Source organism: Petaurus breviceps, unplaced genomic scaffold (assembly GCF_028583685.1).
Source record: "Petaurus breviceps papuanus isolate PSGF00001 unplaced genomic scaffold, PetGlider_PUasm1.0 180, whole genome shotgun sequence".
NCBI lineage: Eukaryota > Metazoa > Chordata > Mammalia > Diprotodontia > Petauridae > Petaurus > Petaurus breviceps.
In genome coordinates this window covers 6623441-6651221 of record NW_027185782.1, presented here as the reverse complement: position 1 = coordinate 6651221, position 27781 = coordinate 6623441, and the positions used below count along the sequence as shown (strand labels likewise).

The 27781-nt window shown below is 47.7% G+C and overlaps 2 protein-coding genes and 1 long non-coding RNA gene across 11 annotated transcripts in view; 2 read left to right on the top strand and 1 right to left on the bottom strand.

Moving 5' to 3' along the window:
• Positions 1 to 504: 504 nt before the first annotated feature.
• Positions 505 to 18887, top strand: RASAL3 (RAS protein activator like 3). Its single transcript, XM_069086964.1, has 18 exons — positions 505 to 565; positions 809 to 1169; positions 8458 to 8576; positions 8759 to 8843; positions 9039 to 9100; positions 9196 to 9257; positions 9729 to 9864; positions 10010 to 10108; positions 11057 to 11569; positions 14536 to 14680; positions 14851 to 14995; positions 15294 to 15530; positions 16020 to 16221; positions 16517 to 16641; positions 16990 to 17359; positions 17479 to 17642; positions 17875 to 17950; positions 18465 to 18887. Exons 2-18 carry the CDS (start codon positions 812 to 814, stop codon positions 18591 to 18593), a joined length of 3027 nt encoding a protein of 1008 aa, XP_068943065.1. The 5' UTR covers positions 505 to 565; positions 809 to 811; the 3' UTR covers positions 18594 to 18887.
• A 6137-nt stretch (positions 18888 to 25024) lies between these two features.
• On the bottom strand, positions 25025 to 26254 carry LOC138160312 (uncharacterized). Its single transcript, XR_011168127.1, has 2 exons — positions 25948 to 26254; positions 25025 to 25682 (listed from the first exon to the last, which is right to left on the bottom strand). It is a non-coding gene; the product is annotated as an uncharacterized lncRNA (long non-coding RNA).
• Positions 26255 to 26325: 71 nt separating this feature from the next.
• Positions 26326 to 27781, top strand: part of WIZ (WIZ zinc finger) — a 45717-nt gene continuing 44261 nt past the window's right edge. For 7 of the 9 annotated variants that reach the window (XM_069086952.1, XM_069086950.1, XM_069086955.1 and 4 more), the window contains exon 1: positions 26326 to 26462. The gene's annotated coding sequence lies outside the window, so the exon portion shown is untranslated. The remainder of the gene's footprint in view (positions 26463 to 27781) is intronic. The other 2 variants (XM_069086957.1, XM_069086956.1) reach the window with 1 other exon arrangement.

Sequence of the window (27781 nt, the reverse complement as noted above, 5' to 3'; positions counted from 1 at the left end):
TTCTTATTCCCTACCTTCTCTATCCATCTCGGATTCACAAAATTTTAGATGAGATGTCTACCCCTTCGTTTTATAGATGAATGTAAGCTTGAAAGCCTGTACTGTTTCATTTTTGTCTTTGTGTTTCTAATACCTAACACTTTGTGTTTCTAATACCTGCCTGGAGCATAATAGGCTCCTAATAAGTACTTTCTTATTGTATTCATTGACCAACAAGGAAACTGAGGCTCAGAGAAATTAAGTGGCTTGCCCAGGATCAAACATTTTGTAAATGGCAGAGCCAGAACTTGAACCGAGGCCTAAAGACTCCAAGGTCTTTCCACTGGGATTTCCCCTCCTCTCTTTCCTTTGCCTCTATTTATCCCCCATCATGCTTTCTATTATCTTTCTTAGTGTCAGCCTCAATCATAGTCTGCTTTCTCCCTAGGTTCTCTAAAGAGCTGTAGGGCAGGGGCAGGGGCATGGGCGGGGCAAAGCAGGGGGGTGTCACGTGGGGTCACGGCTCTCTTGCAAGGAAGCCCGGCAGTCTTGGGTGGCTGACTCAGGGGCACAGCAGGAAACAGAGGTAAGGATAAGTGGGACTGAAAAGGTTTCCTGGCAGGGGCCTTACGAACCCAGAACTATGAACAGGGATCTTTGGATGGGGAGCAGTATGAGAGATGGGGCTTGAGCGGGGGCAGAGATACAGGGTGACTGAGGATTGACCTCAGAACTGATGTTGCACTATTTCCTCTTGTTGTTGACCCCCCAGTGCTGAGTGCTCATCATCTCCCATGTCTGACTCTCCTTTACCTCCTTGTCCCCATAGGAGATGGAGATGCCTGCCCTGCCAGGGTCCCAGGCCAAGGTTGCTAACCCACTAAGTTCCTACCGCTGGCGGCGAGGGGGAGACAAGTCAGCAGGGGCCTCCAGATGGGGCCGGCTTCAAGGCTGGGGCCGAGCTCTGAGTAACCCTGAGACCTCAGAGCCACCAGCCAGCAGGCACCCTCAACGGTCTCTCTTCCGTCGGGCTGTCTCTGCTTCTGCCTCTGCCTCTGTCTCTGCCAAGGACTCAGGAGGAGGCTGGAACTGGAAGCTCTCTAAGTACCTTCGCCCTGGGAGTCAACAGAACCCACCTGAGCATGTGTCTGAATCTGAACAGGAGGCAGCATCAGAATCAGAGGCATTGGGTAAGGATGACTGAGCCCACAATGTGCCTGGATATCCAGGCATAGCCCAATGTGCTCTGCCCTAGAGATGGCTACCTTTGATAGTCCATCTCCAAGGATTTGGGATCCAAAAGGTCCCAGATTACCTCCATCCCCCCATATAGTTTTTCCTGCCCACCAGGAACTTACTATAAGGGCCCAATGTGGGGGTGAGGAGTTCTCTGGGCTCATAAATCTCCAAGTTTCTGTGTAGACCCCAAACATAATCAAGACTTAGAAAATTTTCTTCAGGGGTATCTTTCCCCTAGGCACCTTGCCCCCCAGGCTACAGTCCTTGCCCCACTTAAGATCCTATGTCAAAGCACAGGTCATTCTAGGTTTTCACAAACCAAAGAGGCTAGCTGGGAAACCGGATGCCTGGGTTCCCTCCTCTCTGAACAGGATAAGAGGAAAGAGCCACCTCATCACCCTTTCTAATACACAGGAAGTTGTGGGGAGAGCTAGGAGAGGAAGTGGTTGGGACTGAATTTGCCTCTTCCTCACTACCTGTCTTTGGCAGGGTATCAGGGAAGGCAGAGGGTGAGAGGGCAAATGCCTCCAATCTGGACTCCTCTTGAGGGATGATAGGAAAATAGAGAGGACCTCTGGATGTCTCCCTATGGGGTTAGTCATGATAGCTAGCAAATGAGGCAAGCTGAAAGCAGAGGGTCCAGGCACTTGGATTCAGTTTGTCTAAGGGTACGAGGTCAAGAGGGGCTAAGAAACTGGGAAGAGATGAGACTTCTAAACCATCACTTACTGACAGGAAAGTCTCCTGATATCTAAAAGTCAGAGAACAGGGGAATCAGCTAAGAGCCATGACTGGTTCAGTGCCAGGACCCCACTCTTAAAGGCCCCCAGGATAAATGCCTCAGGGGTCTGTGTGAGCCAGGCTGCTAACCTGCTCCTTCCCACAAGGTCTTGGCTGTGGGTCCTTCACCTGTGATTCTGTATTAGGGTTTCTCCTTTAGGGAACCAAGGCTGATTCATTTGTTCATATTCAGGAAAGGAAGCCCTCAGTCCTTACTCTAGATGATGATAACAAATACTGAGGCAGAATGGCAAAGGCAACTCCGCTGCTTCCTTTCCCCCACTTCCACAACTCTAGTGTGGCCAATTCCATGTTCACAGGGGTTTCTCCCACCTGCTCCTTCTTCTCGATTCCCAGGCTACCATCCCAGCCAACACTTCACCACCTCTTGCCTGGACTGTTTAATACAGGTGTCTCCTAACTAGCCTTCCTGTCTCCAGGAGCTCCCTTCTCTGACCATGGAACTACAGATTCTAATCCCTTCTGCACCAGCTGCCAGAAGCATCTTTCATAACCCCCCTGCAAGGTTTCTAGAGCTGGAAAGCATCCCAAAGATCATCTGTCCAATGCCCTCATTTTACAGATGAGAAAACTAAGGCCCACAGACCTTAAATGGATTTCTTAGCACATAGTCAGTAGTGGGCCTATCATTGGTCTTGTAATCCAGTGCTCTAATTCCAGGTCTGATCAAGTAAGTCCTGTCCTTTGCAGATACTTTTTATGACTCTCTGTTGCCTACAGAATATCATTACCATTATCTTATTTTCTACATGCAAATTGAATATCATAGGTGCTTAATTAAATGTTTTGTAAAAATTCAATTTAATCATCTACTCTTCTCTCTTCTCCTTTCTTCTCTTCCTTCTCCCCTCTTTCTCTCCTACCCCCTTCCTCTCCTCCCCCTTTCTCTCTTCTTCCCTTCCCTTCCCTTCCTTTACCTTCCCTTCCCTTTCCTTCCTTCTCTTCCCTTCCCTTCTCTTCCCTTCCTCTCCTCTCTTCTCCTCTCCTCCCCTCTCCTCTCCTCTCCTTTCCTCTCCCCTCTTCTTCTTTCCTTTCTTCTCCAAGTCCTACCCATGCTTCAAGGTCTAATCTAAAGCCACTTCCTCTAGCAAAGCCCTCTTCAAAAATTTTCTGCTTTTTAAAAAAATAATCGTGCAGGGGCAGCTAGGTGGTGCAGTGAATAGAGCACTGGCTTTGGAGTCAGGAGAACCTGAGTTCAAATCCGGCCTCAGACACTTAACACAAAAACTAGCCATGTGACCTTGGGCAAGTCACTTAACCCCAATTGCCCTCCAAAAAGCAAAAAAAAAAAAAAATTTAAAAAAGGGGTGGCTAGGTGATGCAGTGAATACAGCACCGGCCCTGGAGTCAGGAAGACCTGAGTTCAAGTCTGGCCTTAGACACTTAACACTTACTAGTCATGTGACTTTGGGCAAGTTACTTAACCCCAATCGCCCCTCCAAAAAAGCAAAAAAAAAAAAAAATCATGCAAAATAGCTTCCTACATTAGCCAAAAAGAAAGGAAAAGAAAAGAGGATATGATTTGCTCTCTAAGTCCATCTGCCATCTGAATGTAGAAGGCATATTTCGCTATGAGTCCTTTGGAATTGTGATTGAAAACCCCCCAAATTTTCACTGCCAATGTTACCACTTTCATTCAGACTCTTATTAACATTGGACTCAATGACTGTAATAACCTTTTAACTGTTTCCTTACCTCTAGTCTTACACTTTTGCAACCAATCTGCCCTTCACGTCACTGCCAGATTATTCTCATTAAAGCATAGGTCTGGTTTTGGGATCACTCCAATGTTCAAAAACTTTCCACGACTCTCCAGTGGAATCAGCAGGTGCTTCCATGAAGGGCCAAGGTTGGCAGGGCAGGGCTTCCATTCCTATCAACTGGAAAGTAGAGAAGCTAATCCCTTCCAGACCACACTTGTCTCATCCAACTGGGCCAGTTCAAGGTGTACGTAATCTTCCCATTGGTCACTGCCTTCTTCACTGAACTCCTTTCCACATTGGAGGCTGGGGATTTTGCGTGGGGCTCTTACATTCAAAACAATTTAGCTTGGCTACAGAAAAAGGGGAATAAAAGTTCCTGTGGCTTTAGCCTAGGGGCAATGGCCCAGATCAACATGGATCTCTTCATGTGCTACTTTAGGGAGCTTAAGTGTACATATTATTAATAAAAAATCATTATCATTAGATCCTCTTTCAATCCACATAACTTTTAGTCAGTCAATAAACATTTGCTAAGCACCTTCCATGCTCTAAGAACTGTGCTAAGTGCTGTGGATACAAAGAAAGTCAAAAGATAGTGGAGATAAGATGCAAAAAACTATTTACAAATGAACTATAGAGGGAGGAAATGGGAAACAATGAGCAGTAGGAAGGAATTAGAACTAATGAGGATTGGGAAAGATTTCCTGTAGAAAGTAGAATTTAAGAGTGCTCAGTTAGGGAACTCCTAAACATTCAGCCAGAGATATAGATCTCCAACCTGTTTAAATTCTGTGTATTAAATCTAGCCACTGGCCCCAGAGCCCCACTTGGACTCTTTACATAGAATTAAAGATATGCATGACTCAAAAGCAATTGGTGTCAATCTTATCTTTATCTAGAAATAGATAAGTATGATTGAAAACAGCAAGTTATTCCCCATCATTGCTATTGCTGTTACTCTTTTAATTCAATCTCTCCAGTCTCTGCCCCTTCATCAAAGTATCACAGAATAATGTCAATGCTACTGCTCTGAAAGAAACCTCATGCCCTAGTTCAGAACTATGATAGTACAATTTCTTGCTAGTCTGGGAAGACCAAAATTCCAAGGGTTCCTATTGATGATTCCAAAACTATTTCTTCTGCCTGCAAGGTATATTAGTCTGATCCCTCTGAGCCACCTGCTACATTCCTCCTTGGTTTAAAATTTTTAAATCCCATGCAAAATAAGCTTTAGCACACTTGGAATCTGAAATTATAACACATGATATCCAAATATACATCATCACTTAACATTGATGACTAACCCAGTGTCCCACCTTAAGATAGCATTCATAGCAAATGCGCCTCGACAATACTTGCAATAGACATAGCACAATGCAAAGCATGTCTTGACAGACTGCTTCAGTGGCTACAGGTCTAAATTATAGGCATAGCATAATACATGTATACATCACAAGAATACATGCAAATCTATGTAAGACAATATAATGGCACTCACACTTAAAGCAATGACACCATTAGTAATCTGACAAAATAGGAAAATATGCAAACCAGCAAAACTATGCATATATTACTAACAGCAGAGCTAAGCTGAGTTGATAAACCATTGGAACTACGATGATCCATGCAAAATCCTAACAAAAAACAAAGAATTTAGGATTTAAATGTGTTTGAAATGGACAGAAAAGACAGAAAATAGGGAGAGAGTCACATCAGCAGTCCTTTGAATTCTTTGGGAAGAAAAACTCCATCGCCTCTCAGCAAGATTCTTTCAATGAGCACTAGACATTCACTGTCAGTCCCCATTCAAACTCTCCCCCATCCTTGCTGCTGCTGCTGCTGCTCTCTTAATTCAATCACAGATTCCTGTCTGTCTCTCTCCACTTCTTCCATCTGTCACAGAGACCTTCCAAAACTCCCACTGTGGCAGAAACTCTGCCCTCCAGCTCAAACCCTTGAGAATGCAGTGTCTTCTTGGGGTTGGAAAGACTGTAAATTCCAGGGTCCCTAGCGACAACTATTCCTCTGCAGGAGAATTAGTCTGATCTGTCTGAATACCCTGTTATACTTATAGAATAACAACAATAACAAATTTATTAGCCTATATTTTAAGGTTCTCCACAATCTAGCATCAACCTACCATTATAGACTTATTTTAAATTACTTCCCATAACCCACCTTGTTCCACCAACCAACTAAGCTAGCTCTTATCTGATTTCACCCTTCTCTCTCCCACCTCCACGCATTCCAATAGGTCATCCCCACACCCATTGTCTAGACTTTGCCTTTATCCCATTCTATCTTGTGCCAGAGTTATCTGTGTACATGGTCTTATCCTTCCTATTGTGATAAGGAACTGTATATTACCAGCATCTAATGCTTTACACACAGTAAAACTTTAATAAATATTTTCTCAATGGTCATATTATTGGGTCAAATCAAGTAAACAAAGTCAACTAGCATTTGTTAAAGTGTCTACTATGTGTCAGGCATTGTGCTAAGCTCTGGAGATATAAAAAAATGCAAAAAGCCAGTCCCTGTTTCAAGGAGCTCATAGTCTAATAGAAGAGACAACATGTAAACAATTATGCAGAAACAAGGCACATACAGCACAAAATGGAGATAATCTCAAAGAATCTCAAAAAGTAGGCACTAGAATTAAGTGAGGTTAGAAAAATTTTCTTGTAGAAGGTGGGACTTCAGCTAAGACTTACAGGAAGTCAAGAGGCAGAGATAAAGAAGGGGGTCATTCTAGGCCTGGGGATAAGCCAGTGCAAAGGCACATAGGTGGGAGATGGACTGTCATGACTGAGGAACAGCAAAGAGTATGTCACAGGATAATAGCATACATAGAGGAGAATAAGATAAAAGATACTAGGGATAAATATAGTAAAAAAAAATCAGCTTCACGAGTACAAGATGGAGAAAGTATAGTTAGGCAACAGTTGTTCTGAAAAAGACTTGAAGGTGCTAGTGGACTGCAAGCTAAAAATGAATTGAAAGGTGATATAGCAGCCAAAAAACCTGTTACAGTTTTAAGCTGCATTCAGAGGGGTATGGCTTCCAAGGCCATGACTTACTGTTCTCTGTTTTGCTCTGATCACATCTGTTCAGCTTAGAAAAGGCACTGGATAAGGTAGAAATCATTCAGAGGGCAGTAACCAGAAAGGTGAATGGACTGGATTGCATGCTGCATGAGGACTATTTAACCTGTAGAAGAGAATGCTTAGTGGAGGCATGGCAGTTGTTTTCATGTTATACTAAAGAGAAATAAGACTTCATTGACTAGAGAGGGCAAAACCAGGAATAATGGGATGGAGATTCTCTCTGAAAGTCTTCAAGCAAAGGCTAGATGACCATGTATTGGGTAGGTAGTGGTGAGGACTCCTTTTGGGGAGCTGAGGTTGACTATATGGCTGCTGAAATGTCTTCCAGATCTGAGGTTCTTGCTGTTAATTGGATTGAGTCTTGAATGCATAGAAGCAGGCATAGGGAGAGAGTAAGTAGAATATTTTTGATTAGAGCCAAGTATTCACATAGATCGAGCAATAGTACAGCTAGAAAAGTATTAGGTGCGGGGGAGGTCATATGGTGGGAAACCTTGAATGACAGGCTAAGGAGTTTGGATCTTGTGCTGTAGAGGCAAGGGAGACCTGAATCCCACTGAGGTAAGGCAACAAGCAATTATTAAGCACTCACTATATGCCAGGGCCTGTGCTGAGTGGTGGAGATTCAAATACAAGCAAAAAAGGAGAGAGTCCCTTGCCCTTGAGGAGTTCCATTTTAATGGGGGAAGACAATACATAAAAAGGAGCTGGAAAACAGGCCAGAATAGGGTGGGGGGAGAATGGTGCCAGTCTGGAAAGTCTCATGGCATAACCATGAGGGGAATCAGGGATGGCAGGTCTGGGCCCCTCCCCCAAATGAAGGCCCAATGGGAGAAGGGGGCAATGGGATATTCCAGGGTGAGAAGGCTACAATGGGGGATGGGTGGAAGGGAAAAGTCACAGGGTCAGTTAATGGAAGATACTGGACAAGAACCCAGGTCCTCTGACTCCTAGTCCAAAACTTGTTTCTATCACAACTCTGCTCTTGGAGGAGTCTTTGGAGGAAAATAAAAGACACAGAGAATCTGTCTTCTTGCAAGTCAGATTACTGCTCTGAGACTCATATTCCTCATCTGTAAATCAGAAATTCTATGTACCTCACTGTGTTATAAGGAAAGCACTTTGCAAACCCTACATCATTATATAAATGTTCTCTTCCTTTCCCCATACCTCTCCTTGCTATCAATACCCCCTTCCCCCTCCCACCTTGGATGATTACTAGCTCATGGGCTCTGAGCAGATGGAGGGGCAAAGATGAGGCCAGGGCAGGGAGCAGTCCACTTAGGAACTGGGCAGTGCCCAGTAGGTGGTCAGGGATAGTCTTTTCCTGGAATGGTTTGCACTGGATGGTTGCTGAGTTCCATTCCAGTTTTGAAATTCTGGTACTGTGTCACCTGGTTGAGCTGATAGTACTGGAAGGACCAGAATTTCAGAATACTTTGAAAGATCCAAAATGGGGATCTTTGGGCTCTCCCAGGGTTATTTAGAGGAGAAGATGAAGTAGCATATGTGAAAGACTTTGCCAGCTTTAAAGAGCTATATAAAATGCTGGCTGCTGTCATGATCATCTTCATTGTTGTCATTATCAACATCATCGTGTCATCTGCACGTTCATCACGTCATCTCAGACCCCCCACCTGTGACTCAGCGCATCCCTGAAGCCCCCACTGCCAATGTTCCAGTCTGGGACATCAGCGGCTTCACCCTCCTGGATGGGAAACTGCTGCTTCTGGGGAGAGAGGAGGAGGTAAAGGGGAATTTGGGGGGTGCTAAGAATTTGGGGTCGGAGAGGGGAAGGCAGAGGAAGGATGAGGAAGGGGAAGAGAAGGAGAACTGAAAGAATTGACAAAGGGTGGGTGATGGGGGAGCCAAAAGGAGAACTGGACCAGATGCAGAAGGAATGAAAGGAGTCTGTCTATCTGTAAATAGGCTTCAGGGAGAAACCTTCCCAGGGCTGGGAGTGTGGGCTCTGAGGGCAGTGTGCAGCTGACATCCGGAGGGGCCAAAGAGCCAGGTGAGTTGTGTTGGGAGAGAGGGGAACTAAGATAGGATTCAAAACTGGTTCGTGATGGGGTGGGAAAAGGAGGCTGGGGTGGGTCTGATAGGGGAGAGATAATACATATACACCAGACTAAGGGAACCTGGAAGAAGAGGCTGCCAGGACCCTGGACATCTTCCTCCAAGCTCCCAATTATACTTCCCTTTACAGAGCAGAGTCTTAGAAGAGGTGAGTCCGAGGCCACCAGTGCCAACCAGGGCCACAACGTGAGGGTGAGACTCAGATGCAGGGATGGGTAGGTGGAGACCCTGGGGGATCCTACAGCCTAACCCCTGACCTCTTTTCCCAATCACCCTATAATCCCCAGGGTTTACTGTGGAAGAGGCTCAAGGAGAAGAAGAAGGGGAAAGCTGGAAGCGCTGGGACAGGGTAAGAACTTCATGGAATAGCAGAAAGCAAAGCCTTGGATTTGAAGTTAGTAGATCTGCCTTTTGGGCCTAACCTTTAGAGCTGTGGCTCTGGGCAAGGCACTTCACTTGTTTAAGCCTCAGTTTCCTCATCTGTAAAATGGGAACAGTAATGCTTGCACAATCTACCTCACATGGTTAACATTCACTTGCCCAGTCTGAGGCTGGATTTGATCTCAGCTTCCTGACTCTGGGCCCAGCAATCTATCCACTATGCCAACGAGCTGCCCAGTATGTAGAATAGTACTTTGTAAATCTTAAAGAGCTATATAAATGTGAGCTGCAATTGTAATAATAATAATAATAATAGTTATTATTATAAATCTGGAGGGTTCTCTCAATGGGAGGCAGCTATGCTGAGGATAACGGGAGTGGCCCAGAAAGGGTATTGGAGTATTGGCCCCTTCAGCCTCAGATCCCACTTCTCCACCAGGTGCCCCAGTACCCAGGGCTCCCAAGAATCCCTGGTAAATGAAGGACCCATCAAAGAGCTGGACCTGAGCAGTGAGCAAAATGTGCAAGTGTGGCCCCTGCACCCCAGTCTCCTTGGGGAACCCTATTGCTTTCAGGTATGAGAGGAGAGGGGCTAGATGGGCATGCCCTTTACCACTCCCAGATTATCTTCCCTTTGAGTCTTGTATACCTACCCATTAGACCTCCACTTCCCCTGGTTTCCACTTCCCTTCAAAAAGGGCTCCCCCTCCTTCCTCTCAGGTAACCTGGCCCAATGGGAGTCGCTGTTTCACCTGTGGCTCAGAAGCTGAAAGGGATCGATGGATTGAGGATCTGCGCCAGAACCTGCAGCCCCACCAGGTCAGCACTTGGGACCCCCAGCTGTCCTCAGCTGCGCTTTGGATAACCAATCCAAGCCACACGCTCAGGGCAGACAGGGGGAGCCAGCCTGTTGGGGAAAAAAACACTGTCTGAAGTGCTGAGGTTTGAAAATCAGAAAGAGAAATCTCAGAACCACAGACTGCTTGAAGGGACAGCAGAACACACAGTGTCAGAGCTGGGAGGGCCCTCAGAATGAATGGTCAGAGCTGGGAGGGCCCTTAGAACACAGAAGGTCAGAGCTGGGAGGGCCCTTAGAACACAGGAGGTCAGAGCTGGGAGGGCCCTTAGAACACAGGATGTCAGAGCTGGGAGGGCCCTTAAAACACAGGATGTCAGAGCTGGGAGGGCCCTTAAGAATGAACTGTCATAGTTGAGAGGACCCTTAGGATACAGAATGTCAGAGCTGGGAGGGCCCTTAGAACACAGAATGTCAGAAATGGAAGGGCCCTTAGAACACAGAAGGTCAGGTTTGGGAGGACCCTTAGAACACAGGATATCAAAGATGGGAAAATCATTAGTACACAGATTGTTAGAGCCAGGAGAAACTTTAGAAAAAATTGTCAAAGCTAGGAGGACCTTTAGAACACAGAGTGTTCGTGTTACAGACAATTTGTCTAGTAAATGAGCTATGGAAATAGTAGGTTTAGCTGGGCCTTTGGTGGGCACTGAGAACAACACTGGACTCTGTGCAGGATTGCCTTTTAAAATATGTCCTGAAGTGGTCACCTAATCTCTACTTAAATACCTCTAGTAATGGGGAGTTCACCACCTACGGACACAGTTCATACTATTATTGATGACCAGCTCTCATTGAAGGAAATTGTTCCCCTTGCCACCATTGTTCCTAGATCTCCATTTCAAGTTAAAGCAGATTATTCCCTTTTCCCTCTGCCTACCCCCAAATTGTCCTCTCTCTTCTCTCTCCAGGAAAGCCAAGAAAGGGAAGAGACATGGCTGAGTGTGTGGGTTTATGAGGCCAAAGGCCTCCCACAGGGTGGCTCTCTGGGCCTTCGGGTGGAACTGTGGCTGGATGGGGCCTTGTTGGCCCGTACAGCTGCTAGGCCTGGGCCTCACTTCTGGGCTGAGCGTTTCCACTTTGAAGCACTGCCCCCCGCCCGCAATCTTTCCCTTCGATTACGCCAGGCAGAACGGGACCTGGGCAATGTGTCACTGGCACTAGCCACGCTGGGACCAATGGGAGGGGGTCTTGAGCGATGGTTCCCTCTGGAAGGTGGACCTTCAGGAGCAGCCTTGAGGGCTCGGGTTCAGGCACGCTGTCTACGGATACTACCCACTGAGCGCTACAAGGAATTAGCAGAGTTCCTCACCTTCCACTACCCAGAACTGTGCCATGCCCTGGAGCCCCAGCTGCCTGCCCAGGCCAAGGAAGAGTTGGCAGCCACCATGGTTCGTGTGCTGCATGGCACAGGAAAAGCCCAGGTAAGAGAGGGGGCACAGAAGGGTGAAGCTGGCTGGGGAGAGGCCAGGTCCAAAGGAGCTGAACTTGCCCATCTGGAAGCTTCCTATTTAGACCACTTATTCCTGCTAACTAGATTCTGAGCTCAGTTGTTTCCATACTACTGCAGGCCCCAGAGTAATGGCAGTGCCTGTCTAAATTCAATCACCTGGACAAAGCCACACCCTAGTCAGCTCTGAACCAGCTTTACCCTTCTTTCCCCTTCTCCATAGTGAGTCAGTCCAACCCTCCATAAGGCAACAATATATACTCTACTACAGACAGAATGCAAACTATTGACAAGCCAGGCAAACAAAGGGATGTAGGGCAGGTGTTGGTGAATTGGTTTGGTTTGGACTTTGTATCCAGCTGTAGAACAGTAGCCATAGTAGATGAGTTGGAGTCAGGATGATCTGGATTCCAATCCTGCCTCAGACACATGCTAACTTTGTGACCCTGGAAAAGTCTCTTAACCTCCCTGAGCCTCAGTTTCCCCAACTGTAAAACAAGGATAGTTGTAAATTTTAATTCAGTTTCATAATATTTAGTGGCAGAGGATTAGACCTAGAAGGTTCCTTATCCTTTCTACACCCTCTCCCACTACACTGATGAGGACCTCTTCTCATACTTTACTGCATGAGCTCCCTCTTCTCCACATCTCATTGACTCTTGATGCATTTCCCCAATTTGTTTTCTTATACTCCAGTCTTTGATGGCCCTGATCTTCATCTCCTCTTATATGTATCATTAATCCATCCCCTCCTGTCTTCTTCAGCAAATCACACCCATAATCATCCCCTCTCCCTTATCTTAAAAACTTCCTCATCTCCAAGTTCCTTCAATATTGCCTGCAAACATGCCCAAGTCTCTCCCATTCTTAAAAATCCCTCTTTTGACTATCTACCCCCAAGCTAAATATTCTATTTCTCTTTCCTTCCTCAGCCAAATTCCTAGAAAAAAACCACTGCACTTATTACCTACACTTTTCTCTCCTCCCCCTCTTCTCAAACCTTTGCATTCTGATTCAAATTTCATTCCTCAATGGAAACTACTCTCTCCAAAGTTAGCAGTGATCTCTTAATTGCCAAATCTTATGGACTTTTTTTCTATTTCTTTTTTAAATTCTCATCCTTCTTGACATCTCTGAATCATTTCGTGCTGTTACCCAACCTCTTCTCCTAGATTCTACCTCCCCCTTGGTTTTTTTGTGAAACTGCACTCTCCTTGGTTCACTCCCTACCTGTCTGACTGTTCCTGGTCAGTATCCTTTGCTGGTTCATCATCCATATCCCACCCCTTAACCCTCATCCATTTTCTCCCAACACTGTCTCTCTTGGGCACCTCATCAACTTTCATAGGTTTAATTATCATCTCTAAGATCATGAGTGTCAGATCTATCTACCCAATCCTAGACTCTCTCCTGAGAGAGAGTCTCCTGACTCTCTTCAGTCCTATAGGACATAATGCTTATTAGACATTCGAAGTGGATATCCTATAGGCCTCTCAAACTCAGCAAGTCTGAAACAGAACCCATTATTTTTCCCCTAAAGTCCATCCCTGGGGCAGCTAGGTGGCGCAGTGAATAGAGCACCGGCCCTTGAGTCAGGAGGACCTGAGTTCAAATCTGGCCTCAGACACTTGACACACTACCTGTGTGACCTTGGGCAAGACACTTAACCCTGATTGCTTTACCTTCAACCCTCCAAAAAAATTTTTTTAAAGCCCATCCCTCTTCCAAAACTTCCTGTCATTACCAAGGACAAGCACCACCGTCCTTTCAATCCCTCAAGGTGATTCTTGCTCTCATTCACCCTACATAAGCCAATCAGTTAGCAGTTCTTGTTGGTCCTATCTCCATAACATCCCTCACTTTCGCCCCTTTCCTCTAGTCATATTGACATCACATTAGTCAAGGTCTTAATCACCTTGAGCCAGGGCTGCTGCTATATTTTCCTAATTGGTCTTCTTGCTTCAGGTATCTCCCCAAGACAATCCACACTCCACATGACAGCTAATGTGATTTTCCTAAACCACATGTCTGACCATGTCACTCTCTTTCAATAAACTTAAGTGCTCCCTATTGTCTTAGGACTAAATAGAAATGCCTCGATTTGGCTTTTAAAGTCTTCTGCAACCTAGTACCACCCTAACTTTCCAGCAATTATGCATTACTCCCTTGCATGCACACTGTAGCCAAATTGGCTTTCTTCTCTTTCCTCATACACTTCATCTCCTTTCCACTTACCCTACTCCATGCTGACAATACTCATCCTTCCCATTTCTGCCTCTTAGAATTCCTACCTTCCTTCCAGGCTCAGTCTGAGGACTGGCTTATACATGAACCTTTCCTGATACCCCTAGTTGCTGGGGCCTTCCATTCAATATTCTGTATAGTTACGTATGTACACGTTGTCTCCTCTAGATAGATTGTAAGGCAGGGACTGTTAGACTTTTGTCATTGTATATCAGCACCCAACACAGTACCTGGTACAGAGTAGGAACTCAATATATGCTTGTAAATTGATTAAACTTGCTTGAGGGGATAGTCTCTGGAAATACAAAGGCAAAAGTGACACATTTCCTGCCCTGAAGGAGCTTCTGTTCTAAAAAACAAACACAAAATAAATACAGAACAATTTGTGGGAGAGGAACCTTGCCCTGAGAGGTTCAGGAAAGGTTTTATGTATGTGGTGGTATTGGAAGAAAATTAGGGATTCTATAAGGTGGAAGTTAGAGAGGAGGGAATTCCAGGCATCAGGTAGGGGAGAGAGATGGGAAATTGAGTTCACAGTCCTGTGGTGGTAGGGAAGGGTAGGGTAGGGATGAAAGTCCCAGGCTTTCTAAGGATGGCCTGGTGGAGCCCAGCGTACCCAGGATGTAACCACTGGGCTGGAGGATAGGGATGTCCCTAGCTGTGTTCTGAGGTGATAACCCATATTCCTGGCTACAGGCACTAGTGACAGACCTGGGCCTGGAGGAGCTGGCCCACTGTGGAGGGAGAGAAGCGTTGCTGTTCCGAGAGAACACACTGGCCACAAAGGCCATTGATGAGTACATGAAGCTGGTGGGTCAGAGCTACCTGCATGAGACACTGGGTAAGGGGCTGGAAGGGAGAGCAGGGGATGTGGAGCAGCTTCCAGGGGACATTGAGGAGGAGAGAGGTGCCTTGGAGGGGTGGGATTGGTAGGAAAGGAGGGGAAAGGCAAGAAGAAAGGTACTGAGTCTGGACTCTGCCTGCCCTCTCCACTCCATGCCTGTGCTACAGGAGGTGCTGTGAGACGTCTCTGTGCCTCTGAAGACGGATGTGAAGTAGACCCTAGCAAGTGCCCTGGCCCAGCTCTGGCCCAGCACCAGGCCACCCTGAGGCAAAGCTGTGAGGATGTCTTCCTCAGCATCACCCGCTCCTCTGAGTGAGCCCAGCCCCTGCCACTTGACCCCCAGGGAGAGGGGGTGGTCTAGCTCCTTCCCCAGCTCTTCACTCTCAGCACATTTGTGGCCAATCTGGGTATTTCTTCAACTGGTGTTTGCCCTTGTGCTCTCTCATCCAGTGACCCTGGTCTGTGACATCTGATCTCCTTGTCCCTTGACCTCTTCAAAGTCTTTCTGCCTCTTAATCTTCACTTAGCCCCTGCTTCTGTTGTACATAGTTCCCTTTTCTCTTCAGATTCACTCTCACCTCCTGACCAGTCATCCCTCTTGACCCCACAGCTGGTTCCCGGCTGAGCTGAGTGCTGTGTTCTCAAGTTGGTGGGCAGCATGCCAGGAGCGGGGGTCTGAGTCCCTGGGGGAGAGGCTGGTTTGTGCCTCACTCTTTCTGAGATTCCTGTGTCCAGCCATCATGTCCCCGAGCCTCTTCGGCCTTGCCCATGAGTACCCAGGCCCTGGCCTAGCTCGGACCCTTACCCTCATCGCCAAGGTCATTCAGAACCTTGCCAACCGAGCTCTGTAAGTCAACAGTCAGTTAGTGAGCAAGTTTTTATTAGGCAATTGCTATGTGTTAGGCATTGTGCTGTGTGCTGGGGGTACAAAGAAAGGCCCCCACAAAAGGTGCCTGCCCTAAAGAAGTTCACTTTCTAATGGGGGTGGGGGGGTCAGCATGTAAATAATGAGGTGCATGCAGGATAGATGAAGATAATCTGAGAGGGAGAGTCAGTAGAGGCTGGAGTGGGGGAAGGGGATGGGAAAGGTCTGCTGCAAGGAAAAACCAAGAGGTAGAGGAGAGGAGGAAGGAGGGCGTTCCAAGGGAGATGGCCAGTGCAAAGGTACAGATATAGAAGGAGGAGTATCATGTTCAAGACCTGCAAAGTAGGCCAGTGAAGCTTGAACACTGGTCTGGGGAAGAAAGACAAGATGGGGGTGGGGGTCAGGTCCAAGTAAAGGAGACAGGCCTTCTCCACTGACTTCTTTTGGGTGACTATCTCTTGCTACCTCTAGGTTTGGGGAGAAGGAAAGTTACATGAGTTTCATGAATGATTTCTTGGAGCAACACAGCTCAGCCATGCAGCACTTCCTGGTGCAAGTGGCCAGTGGGGATGGGGACAGGGCCCCAAGAGGCTACCAGGGCAGTGGAGACCTGGCCAGAGGCCTGGCCATCCTGCATGTTCAGCTCCGCACTATCTTCTCTGATCTGGACCAGGTACCCACATTCTGCACCCCTACCTGACCACCCAGTCCCATTCTTTCTCCTGACTTCCTCTTATGGTCTCTCTGGTCTCTGGCTCATGGATTAACCTAGTCCAATCCAGAGTCCAGTGCCCCAAATTCAGGTTCTTGGGATTGGAGATTAGGGTCCACTCTAGTCTAGAATTTAGAGCTCAGATCTCAAGCTAGCCCAAAGCCTAGCCTGGGACTTCCTGAAATGACCAGGGGACCAGTCGGTAGAGAAGCTGAGAGGGTTTGCCAGGACCCCCTAATAGAAATCTCCCTGATAGCCAACACAAGAGAGCCTGGAACCACTGCCCACCATACTTCAAGCCATTGAGGAAGGCCGCCCTGTACCTGTGTCTGTTAGCATGCGCCCACGTGCTACCAACATCAGGGCCCAGGTTCATGCAAGGTAACCTGGCCTGGGGACAGGAATCATGGAGGGTCTGCAGGGTGGGAAATTTGGGAGGAAAGTTTGGTTTATGAATGTAATAGGAGTCAAGATCAAGATTGGAATTAGAAGCAGGGTAAGGGTTTAGGGTCAGGGTTTGGGTTGTGATTTGATTCAGGGTTTGGTTTCTGAGTCCAGATTGGAATCAAGATTTGGATTGGCATCAGGGTGATGGTAAGGACTGAATTGGGGGTTGGATTTTAGGGTAAGAGTCAAGCTTGAGTTTAGGTTGGAATCATGAGTCAGGATTAGGGGTGGGGTTACCATCTGGATCAGAGATCAAGAACCTTCTCTTGGGACATATTGCAGCTTCTCAGAGAAGCCACATTTCCTGGCCCCCAGGGACCTCTTCAAGCACACCCCTCTCATCTCCAAGAGCCAGTCCCTCAGAAGCATACAGGGCCGGGGCCAGGTCGAAGAACAACCCGCAAAAAGACTACGTCGCCGTGTCCAACGTACTCAGAGCGTCCCTTCCTCTAGCACTGCCAGTCCCCATACCTCTGGGCCCTTGTCCCGGGTCAGACCCAAGGACTCCCTTCAAAAAGGTTCCCCACCCCAGGGTCGCTCTAGGCTTGGAGTCTCTGCTTCCCTGCCTAGGAAGTCATCTGTACCCTGGCAGCGCTTCCTGGAGAAACCACATGAAGTGGACCATAGCATTTGCACCCGACTCCCTGGGAAGGTAACGACCCAGCTTGTGATGTACAAACATGAGACAAGGAGAGGATTCTGGAGGCTGGACCCCTCCTGTGCCACTCTCTGAGCTCTCTTCCCATCAAACATTCCTCTCCTTTCTGCCAGGGACAGCTGGCAGAGCTTCGGCAGGAGATAGTCTCCCTGTGTGACCAGCAAAGAGTGTTAACTGGACAGCTGGAAGCCCTAGCCAGTGAGACCCAAGCCCTTGGGGAACAGCAGAAAAAGCTACTTGGCCAACTAGAACAGATTCAAGGCCAGTTCAGGACCAGGTGGGCATCTTTCTTACTTTCACCCCCATCCCTATCTGCCCAGTCTCTGCCCTTCCCATTCCCATCCTAGCACCTGGATACTGGGCAGCACTTCCTCCTATATGGTCTTCCCACCTGACAACCTGGGGTAGGAGAAAGCCCTGAATAGCTTTCTCCCCCTCCTAGTTACCCAACTCCTTCCCCTGGAGATTGGGGAGGTTTGAGGGTCTAAAAGGACTGTCTCTTGGGGCAGGTCTCAGAAGCTGGATCCTGGGCATAGTCCAGGCCCCCAGAGCAGGAACAGTGAGAATGCCAGGCTGGAGAGTCTGGTAAGAATTATGTTCCATTCAGCAAACATTTATTAAGACACTGCGTTACAGGTTGGAGGAGGGTGGTGGGAAGTGGGAATGGAGATGAAGATAGGAACCAGTTCCAGTCTTTTAAGATCTCACAATCTTACTGGAGGCATGATACAAATATGCAGATTAATATAATACAAGGCAGGATGTGATCAGGGCAGAAGGAAGGCAGCTCAGGGGAGCAGAGAGAGCCCTGGACTGGATCTGGCTTTGAATATTAACTCTGCATTTACTCACTGGGTAAACTTGATCATTCTGCTCCTCTGGGTCTCAATTTCTCATCTTCAAAAGGTTTCTTACAGCTCTCACATTCAGGGACTCTTGGAGAGGTCTATACAAAGGGCCTTTAGAAAATCTGAGTGGGAGAGAAATGGAAAAAGGGGCTAGTCTTTTGGGGGCTTGCACAGTTGGTCTTGAGTCATATATGCTGCTGCCCCTACCTTTTCTCTTCTCTTACTGCCCCTTCCTACCTTTCTGCCCCCAGGAACATCGCCTGGCTGACCTTGAGAGGTCACATGCTCAGCTGGTACATTGGATGCAGGATCAGCAAAAAGTTCCTAGGATGCAGATTCAACCCCCGAACATACCCTGCACCAATGGAGATGCCACTTGACCCTGTCCAGGGCCAGTCTGAACTTCTATGTGGCCACTAATGTGGACAGAGGCAGCTTGCAAACTATGGGAACCAAGTGCAGCCCTGGGTTACCAGCATTTTCTTTCTTCTCTGCCAGTCCACCTTACCCCCTCAGTCCCCTCGGCTCTGCTCACTTCTGTCCCTGTCCTCTTGACCTCAAGGAGGAAAGGAGGGGCAGAACTGGGCATGATAAGCTGTGACTGATGGGGTTCCTAGCACAGAACTTTACACCATAAAACTGTGGGTTGAAATAAAGGTCTTTTCTGAACACCATGGAGCAAGATGTTACTAGGGCTGGAGCAGGTTAGGATTCCCTGAATCCTTTCCTTCTTTGGGGGCCACCTTTGTTGCTCATTTTTCCCATGGTTGGTCCAGGAGAGCATTGGGAATTTGAGGTCCAGACAATCCAAAGAACTGCCCAAACTTAGTATAGTGGAAGGTATGCTGGATTTGGTGTCAGAAGACCCAGGTTAAATCCTGATTCTGCCACTTGCTAGTTGAGTAACACTGGGGTAAGCGAACCTCTCTGGGCCTCAGTAAATTGAAGGACGTGGACTGGATGGGGCTGTTTTGGGAGGCATTGGGTGCTCCCACAGAAGAGGTCTTCATTCAAAGCCTGGACAACCACTTGTCTTGGATGTCACAAAGATGATCCTTATTCAGGGACAGACTGAATTCTAATTCTTCCTTATTCTAATTCAGTTGGCCTGGACAGGATAACAACTCTATGCTTCCTCTCCTGACCTCTAGAAGGGGCCATTGGTAGGAGGTTTCTCAGTCCCCTCTCTGTCACCCCCCCCCCCTCCCCTGCCCCCAACAAGCCAATCTAATTGATCCAATAAGCACTCATCAAATTTATAGAATATTTGAGATGTTAAAGACCCTGGGCTCAGTGCTGGAATACAGAGACAAAAAGGAGACAGCCTTTGTTCTGAAGCAGCTTACATTTCGGGTAAAGGGAGGAGCATCTAAGAATATATGTGATTTGAGGAGGGAGAGAACCAACTGGGAGAACCAGGAAAGACTCCCTGTAGGAGGTGGCCCATGTATTGAGCCTTGAAGGAAGCTAAGGATTCTTAAGAGTTTGGAAAAACAGAGGCACTGAGTGAAAGGGAAGACGGATCAGAGAGTTCTTTGGTTTCTTCTCAGAACCCATAACTACATTATGTTCCTCTGAACCCCCACGATACCTCATTATTCCACATTTACATGACACTTGAACAAGGCTTTTTCCCAATAGCCCCCAAGGTAAGTGATACATCACTGTCCTCATTTTACACATGAGGACATTGGGATCAGATTGGGGAATTGACTTGTCTAAGGTCACAAAGATGGTAAACAGATCATCGGGTTCTCAAATCTACAATGATATTCCTATGACTTTTCTCTTGGAGCATATCTGTCCACAGACCTATATCTGTCTATCCATACCTCCCATGTCCCTTTTCACATTCTGCCTTATATTATTATTGGTTATTAATATTATATTATAGTTACTTGTATTCGTGTCTTCTCAGGCCTCAAGACTGTTAGCTCCTTGACGGCATGGACTGTGCCATATTTACTTGTCCCCTCATTAGTGCCAGTACAGGACTCTGCAGCCTAGATTGCCAGGTCTGAGTCGAGGGGGCAAATGGGGGTAATGACTCAGGCCAGGTAAAAGGGGGCAGCTGAGAGCCCTTCCCTTCCCCCTCTTCCATCTACAAGATCTTATAAAGGTGCATGTTGAGGGTAGGGTAGCGGGCAGATAGGCTCCCCTTCCCCTCTCCTCTCCCTGTACTGTCCAGCAGGCAAAAAGCAGGTGAGAACCACTAAAGTCTGAGTCTGACGGAACTGGTCAGAGGGGGAGGCTGTGGCCTCTGGGGACCAGAACACCATGCTAAGGAAAGCCTTGGAGGCAGAGGAAGCCTGTGTGGCTAGGTCACTTGTGTAGCTCTGAACACCTCTCGGGACCTCAGTTCCTCCACCAGAAAAATGGGGAGAAGGCTATTCAAGGAAAAGGCTTTTCTTTTATGAACTGGGAAGGGGAACGGCAGAATGGCCTATGTTAGACTGAATTATTTTGAGTTTTTGAAGTAACAGGAGCCCTGTCTAAACCAGTTGCATTTGTTTTCCTGGCATTATCAATCAATCAATAATTAATAGACAAATATATATATATATATATATATGTGTGTGTGTATGTATGTTTCTATAAGTGATTACTCCGTGCCAGTCACTGTTAAGCAACTGGGAAGGCCAAGGAAGGCAAAAACAGTGCCTGCTATGGGGAGGGAGATGGGGAGGGAGGAAGAAAAAAAAGAAACCGACACAATAATTTTGTTATATTTGAAAGGAATAGCAAATTGTGCATAGTAGATTTGCAGTTTCATGTACAATCATCTTTTTTTATTGTACTGTTATGGAAATACTTGTTTTATCCCATAAATTAAAAAAAAAAAAGCCAGTCCCTGCCCTCAAGGAGCTTATAGCCTAAGGGGTTGACAGTAAGTGAAGAACTAGGTATAAATAAAAAAAGAGGGAAGGTAACCTTAGAGGGGAGTCTCTAACAGCCCAGAAGACTGAGAAAAGTCAAACCACATGGATAAGCTAAGTTTTGAAGTCAGAGACTCTAAAAAGCAGGGATGAGGAGAGAGAACTTTCCAGGAAAGGGGAACAGCCAGTGCAAAGGCAGAGAGGTGGGAAATGGAGGGCCTTATACAAGGAACAGCAGGAGGTCTGTTCATAGAGTGTGGCTGGGTAGTAAATACTTTTAAATGCTAAACATTTCTATTTGATCCTGGATGTACACTTGGAGTTTATGGAGTAGAGGGAGAGGTACTTTAGTCAGCCCTGTGCTTTGGGAGCCTGCCAAGATATACAAGGAGGATTCCAGACACAATTCAGCATGAATTTATTAAGTGCTGACTCCATGCCAGGCCTTGTGCTAGGCACTGGGGATACAGAGCTAACAAGGAAAATGGAGCCTGTCCTCCAAGAGCTTTCAATCTCCTGATACAAAGCAGCTATGACACATATGCTAAAAAATAAGTATAGAATCCACACAAAGTAATTTAAGGAGGAAGAGAGACCTGATAGCTAAGGGGAATTGGGAAAGATTCTGAAGGAAATCTGACAGGCTGCAAGATGGAAATGACAAAGGTGGGTCTTCCAGGGATGGGAGACCAGCTGTGTAGACAGGGCAACGGGAATGCCACACATGAAGAAGAGTGAATAGGCTAGCTCACCTGGAACATGGAGGGCATGAAGGGGAATAATACGAAATAAGACCAGAAAGGTTGGTGGGATTTAAAGTGAAGACAATTAAAGCCAGGCTTTATCACAGAGGTAAGATTGGGAGCCATTGGAGATTTTTTAGTGGGAGAATACCATGGTCAGATCTGTGTTTTAGGAATATCAAATTGCTATCTACATGGATTAGAGAGAGTTAGAGACTGAAGGCTGGAAGACCAATTAGCAGGACGTTAAAGTAATCCAGTCAAGAGCCTAAATTAGGGCAAAAGCTCTGTGAGTGTAGAGAAAGGGCATATCTGGCTAGGTAGGACAGTGGTCAGAGCCCTGGACCTGGATTCAGGATAGGTTCAAATCTGGTCTCAGACACTTACTAGGTGTGTGACCCTGGGCAAGTCACTTAACCTCTGTCTACCTCAATTTACTCATCTGTAAAATGGGAAGAATAATAGCACCTACCTTTCGGGGTTGTTATGAGTTTGATATAGTATTTGTAAAGTGCTTTGCAAACCTTAAAGTACTATATAAATGCTATTGTTGTTGCTATTATTATGCAAGAGATATTGTGGAAATATTAGCCAAGACCTGATAACTGTCTGTACCTGGCAGATAAGGAGAGAGAAGAGGCAAGTATGTGCCAAGGTTGTGAATCTTGGTGAATGGAAGGATAGTGCTGTCTACAATAGAAACAGAAAGATTTGGGGGGGGAAAGATGTTGAGTTAGTGATGCCTATGGGACACAATGCAGGACTGCAGTTCTCGACAGAGATTAAGGCTGGACCAACGTATAGATTTGGGAATCTAGATCCTCAAGGGACAAGTTAGCAGGGGAAAAGATAATGATCCAGAAAAGGAGACTGAAGAGCTAACATATAGGAAGAGAACCAGCTTCTTAGAATCTCTGGCTTCCTTAACGACTCAGATTAAATACTTCCAGTAGAGAGGTTACTAGAAGAGTGCCTCATCGAGTACCAATCTTATAAATAGCTACGCATGCATGTTTTTCCCCCCAACAGAATGTAAGCTCCTTGAGGGCAGGGACTATCTTTCTTTCTGCTAATATTTGTATCCCCAGTGCTTACTCTGCACAGTGCCTGGAGAATGATATTGTGCATCACTGAATAAGTTTCAAAGGGGTCCAGCAGGAGGACTGAGAAAAGGCAATTGCAGTTAGCAGTTAACAGATCCTTGCTAACCTTGGAGCTGGCTCTCTATGTTCAGTGTCAGTCAGAAGCCAGATTGCAGTGGGTTGTGAATTGAGCAGGAGATGAGGAAATAAAGGCAAGGAGTAGGAAGATCTCATGGATTTTGGCTATAAAAGGGAGGAGAGATTTAGAATGAAAGCAAGGGCAAAGGTTTAAAGTTGGGGAGATTTGGCCAAGTTTGTAGGCAAAGAGCAAGAAACTGGGAAATAGAGTGACTGAAGATGAAAAGAGAGGGCTAGAACAATCAGAAGAGATGGGGGAATGGGATCAGGAGAACAAATAACTGGGTTGGCCTTGGCAAGGAGAAGGGTCACTTCTTGTGCCATCAGGGACAAAGGGGACTCGGGGATGATGGAGGAGTTTTGAAGTGTGGAGTAGGGGAGAAGAGGGAGTTGGTCAACAGAGAGCCTCTATTTTCTCCATGAAGGAGAAAGTGAGGTCTTCTACTGAAAGCAAGGGACAAGGAAAGAGGCTTGGCAAGGGAAAGGTTTGGAAACTATGACTGCCAATCAGAAAGAAATCAAAGAGTTACCCCGAAATTGTAGGAGTCCAAGTGAAATTTAAATTTGAATGGCTTAACTCGGTAGTGAAAGTAGTTGACAGAGTTGTGAGACCTTTTCCAGTAGCAATCAGCAGTGCTCAAGAGAAAGAAAGTGGACGGTGGAGGTAGTTGAGAGCTAGGCTTTTAACAAAAATAAAGAAGCAAGAGATTCAGGAACAGAAGACAGTATGATTGAACATGACAACGATGTGAAGGGAAGGAATGGGAGAACATGAAGGGACTGGAAGTCACAATAAAGGATGAATTAGAGTAAATTAGAGGGAGAGATAGAAGGATTGGGTATAGTGATCAGGGAGAGGACCATGGTGTCATAGTTCTAGAACTGAAAGGAACCTCAGAGGATACTTTCAGAGTTTAGGCTCATGGAGGATAGCTCAATTAGGGATGACAGTGAGACCAAAGGTGATCTTGACCACACACTTACAGGTATAATGCTGTGGATTAAAGACAGAAGTCTGTACAGTAGCTATTTGATAAAAGTTTTCTGAATTAAATGCCCTCAAGAACACAGCTGGGGTAGAAGATGGTACAATGGAAGAACCACAGACCTAGGTTTGACTCCTTGTTCTACTAATTGTATGTAGTTGAGCAAGTTCTTCCCTAGGCCTTAGTTTCCCTGTTTGTAAAACGAAGGACTTGGACTAAATAATCTCTTAAAAGGTCCCTTTGAATTACAAAATATGCCTTCCTCATTTGGGTGCCACAAAGGAGTGAGCTCTGAGCTCATGAGAAAGGGGATGGGCTGAGAGATAGGCCTGGGTACTATTGCCAGATTAGAGTCTAAAGCAGGGGTGAGGAACCTGTGGCCTTTTAGGGCCTTGGGTGCAGCCTTTTGACTGAGTCTAAGTTTTACAGAACAAATCCTTTTATGAAGGGGATTTGTTCTGTGAAGTTTGGATTCAATCAAAGGGCTGCACTTGGGGACCTTGAGGGCCACATGTGGCCTAGAGGTTGCAGGTTCCCCACCTCTCATTTAGACATTATAAACTGGGACCCATTCTGGGGCTGATCAAATTTTCTTTTTATTTGAATTCCTAGTGACATTCCCTTGGTGACAGTTCTTAGAATCACAGAATCTCAAAGTTAGAAGAGATCTCAGAGGTCATTGATTTCATCTTTAGCCTAAACAAAAATTCACCTACCACGTATTTGGTGAGTGCTCATTTAATCTTTGCTGGACAACCTCCATCAGTGAAGGGGGGGGGGTGTTCAAAAGACTTTAGGGAAACTAATTATAAAGAGGGACAGCCTAGGAGTTAAGAGGACCTGGGTTCACAACCAGCCTTGGATACATTCTGTCTGTGTGACCCTGGGCAAGTCCCTTAATGTATCGGTGAAGACTGTACATTCCAAAATAGATGCAGCTCTTCCTTGGGAGAGTTTCCTATACCAATGAAATCACACACACAAAATGTTCAAAAATTAAACTTATATCTGCCTCTCTGCACTTTCCCCTGGTCCTCCCCTTCCCTCAATAGTCCCAGTGATGTGTTTTGGGGCCAAATGCAACAAGTCGAATCAGGCTTCCTGGTGAAACCCTTTCAAATACTTGAAGAGAAGGTGTGCAGTCCTTCAGATCTCCTCTCCAGGTGAAACAGCCCCCTTTCTTCAGTGTTCCTGGTGTGACATGTTCTCTAGGTACTGGTGGAATGAAACTCTATTCTAGGGTCTGAGCACTGAGAACCAAATCTTGGTGCTCTCGCTCAGCTGAATGACCACTTTTCAGGCTGCTTTTTCAGATGGTCTTCTTTCCCCTTAGAATGTACGCACCTCGAGGGCAGAGAATCTCCCTTCTTTGGCTTGTGTTTGTACCGGAAGCCTTTAGAACAGCACCAGACACAGAGCCTCGAAGCATGTAAGGTCAACGCCTGCCGACTTCGCTTGGATGTGATGACACTTGAGATCTCTTCCCCACCCCCATCTCTAAATTCGGGATCCTCTTTGCCTTCCTCCACAAGATGTGGCTTCTTCCTCCAAGAGATGTGGCTCCGAGCCCGGCAGAGTGCGGTGGGAGCACCTCCCTGGATGGGACCCCATACCTTTTGGTTGCCACGTGCCACGGATGATTTCCTACGGGGAGGGGGGGTAAACTGAGGCACAGGAGGATGGAGATCTCGTCTGACTCTCCTTACTCTGCTTCTCCCCGCCCCCAATTCTGCTGTCATTGTAACAGGTGCCATATTTTTGGCTTTAGGAAAAACTGTTGGGAGGGAGCAGGGAGCAGCAGGTTTCTCTTTTTAAACCTCCGCAGAAAACCCAGACAGGGAAGGGGGGCGTCCATGAGGCTGGGTCTGAAGCTCAAGGACTTGGCTTTGAATCCCGCTTGGCCACTTACTTGCTTCGTGACCTTGGGTTAGTCACTTGCCTTCCTCTGAGTTGCACTTTTCTTCTCCGTAAAATGAGAGGGTTGGATGATCTCTTAGGGTCCCTTCCAGAGCCAGGAGCACTCCTAAAGGACTGCGGCCCCTTTAAGTCGGCAGATATCCTAGCCACTCCGAACATGGCGTCGTGCTACCTGCCACACCCCTTCTCTCCCCGCTACCCCAAAGGGAAGCCGCGGCAGCGGCTGGGGTGGGGGGGAAACTGGGGGGTGACCCCGACCTCCCCAACATGGCGTCACGACGGGGCTGTCGCGCTGAGGTCACGGCGGCGCGCCGGGGGGCGGAGCGGCCGGGCCGCGGGGCGGGAGGGGGGCCGGGGGAGAGATTTAAAGGGACAATGTCCCCGGCGCGGCGGCGGAGGCCGCGGGACCGGGATAGGCGGCGGCGGCAGCGGCAGCGGCAACGGCAGTGGCGGCCGCGTTGAACGGAGCCTGGAGCGTCCCGGGTCGGCCGGCAGCGCCGCCCTGCGGTGAGTCTTGCCCCAGGACCCCCGCCCGCCTGGTCCGACCCGGCCCGGCCCAGGGAGCCCCCGACGCTGCGGGCGGGGCGGGGCGGAGCCGCCGATCTAGGGGGAGGCCCCGGCCCGGTCCCGGCCCCGACCCCGCGTCCGCCCCCCCCCCCCCCGGCCCCCGCCCCTGCCCGGCACGGCCGGGACCCCCGGGGGCCAAGAGGCGGGGGGCTCGAGGGCCCGGGGGCGGGGCCTAGCCGGGGGCGGGGCTGGGGGGCGGGGTCCGGGCAGGTGGGGAGTGGGGCGAGCCGGGGCAGGGGTCGGGGGGAGCACCGGGGCAGGTGTCCCCAGGAGGCGGGGCCGCTCTCCCTTGGCGGGGAGGGGGGGGGCTGGGGGCTGGGGCGGCCTGGGGGCCGGAGTGGGCCCGGTCCTGAATCTACTCTCCCCTGGGGCAGGGAGCCCAGGAGGCCTCGAGCTCCCAGGAGACGCGGGCCTGGGTCTCCGGACCCCTCCCCCCATATCTGCCTCTCTCTCATTCCTTCTCTCTTCATTTCTTTCCCTTCCCCCTTCTTTCCCTTCTTTTTTCCCTTCTCTTCTTTCCCTTCCTTTCTTGCTTCGCTTCCTACCCTCCCCCCTCCCTCCCCTTTCCCTTCTTTCGATCCCCCATCCTTTCCATCCTTCCTTTCCTCCCTCTTTCTTTCCTTCCTTCTTTACCTATCTTCCCCCCCTTCCATCCCTCTCCTTTCTTTTCTTCCTTCCCTCCCTATCTTCCCTCCCCCTTCCTTTCCTTCTCTCCATCCCTAACTTCTCTCTCTCTTCCTTCTCTCCTCCTTCCTCTCCTTCCTTCTCTCCTGTCTTCCCCCTTCCTTTCCTTCCCTCCCCTTTCTTTCCTTCCTTCTCTCCTATCTTCCCTCTCTTTTCCTTTTCTCCCCCTTCTTTTCTTTCCTTCTTTCCCTATCTTTCCTTCCCTTTCTTTCCTTCTTTCCCTTCCTATATTCCCTTTCCTTCTTTCCCTCCCCCTTCCTTCTCTCCCCTTTCTTTCCTTTCTTCCCTCCTCTTCCTTCCCTCTCCATTCTTTTCTTCCTTCCCTCCCCTTTCTTCTCTCTTCCTTTTTTTCCTTCTTTTCCTCCATATCTTCCTTTCCTTTCTTCTTTCCCCCTTCCTTCTGTATCTTCCCTCCCATCTTTCTTTCCTCCTCCTTCCTTTCCTTTCTTCCCTCCCCTTCTCTCCCTGTCTTCCTTCAGTCCTTTTCTTTCTTTATCTCCCCTTCCCTCCCTTTTCTTTCCCTTCTCTCTCCCTTCCCTCCCTATCTTCCCTCCTCCTTCTTTTCCTTCCCTCCC

Excerpts from the sequence above, each read along its gene's own strand:
- RASAL3 (XM_069086964.1), top strand. The coding sequence starts at position 812 with ATGGAGATGCCTGCCCTGCCAGGGTCCCAGGCCAAGGTTGCTAACCCA. Across the intron at positions 8,577-8,758 it reads TTCTGGGGAGAGAGGAGGAG|GCTTCAGGGAGAAACCTTCC; the intron begins GTAAAGGGGAAT and ends ATCTGTAAATAG. Across the intron at positions 9,865-10,009 it reads GGGAACCCTATTGCTTTCAG|GTAACCTGGCCCAATGGGAG; the intron begins GTATGAGAGGAG and ends CCTTCCTCTCAG.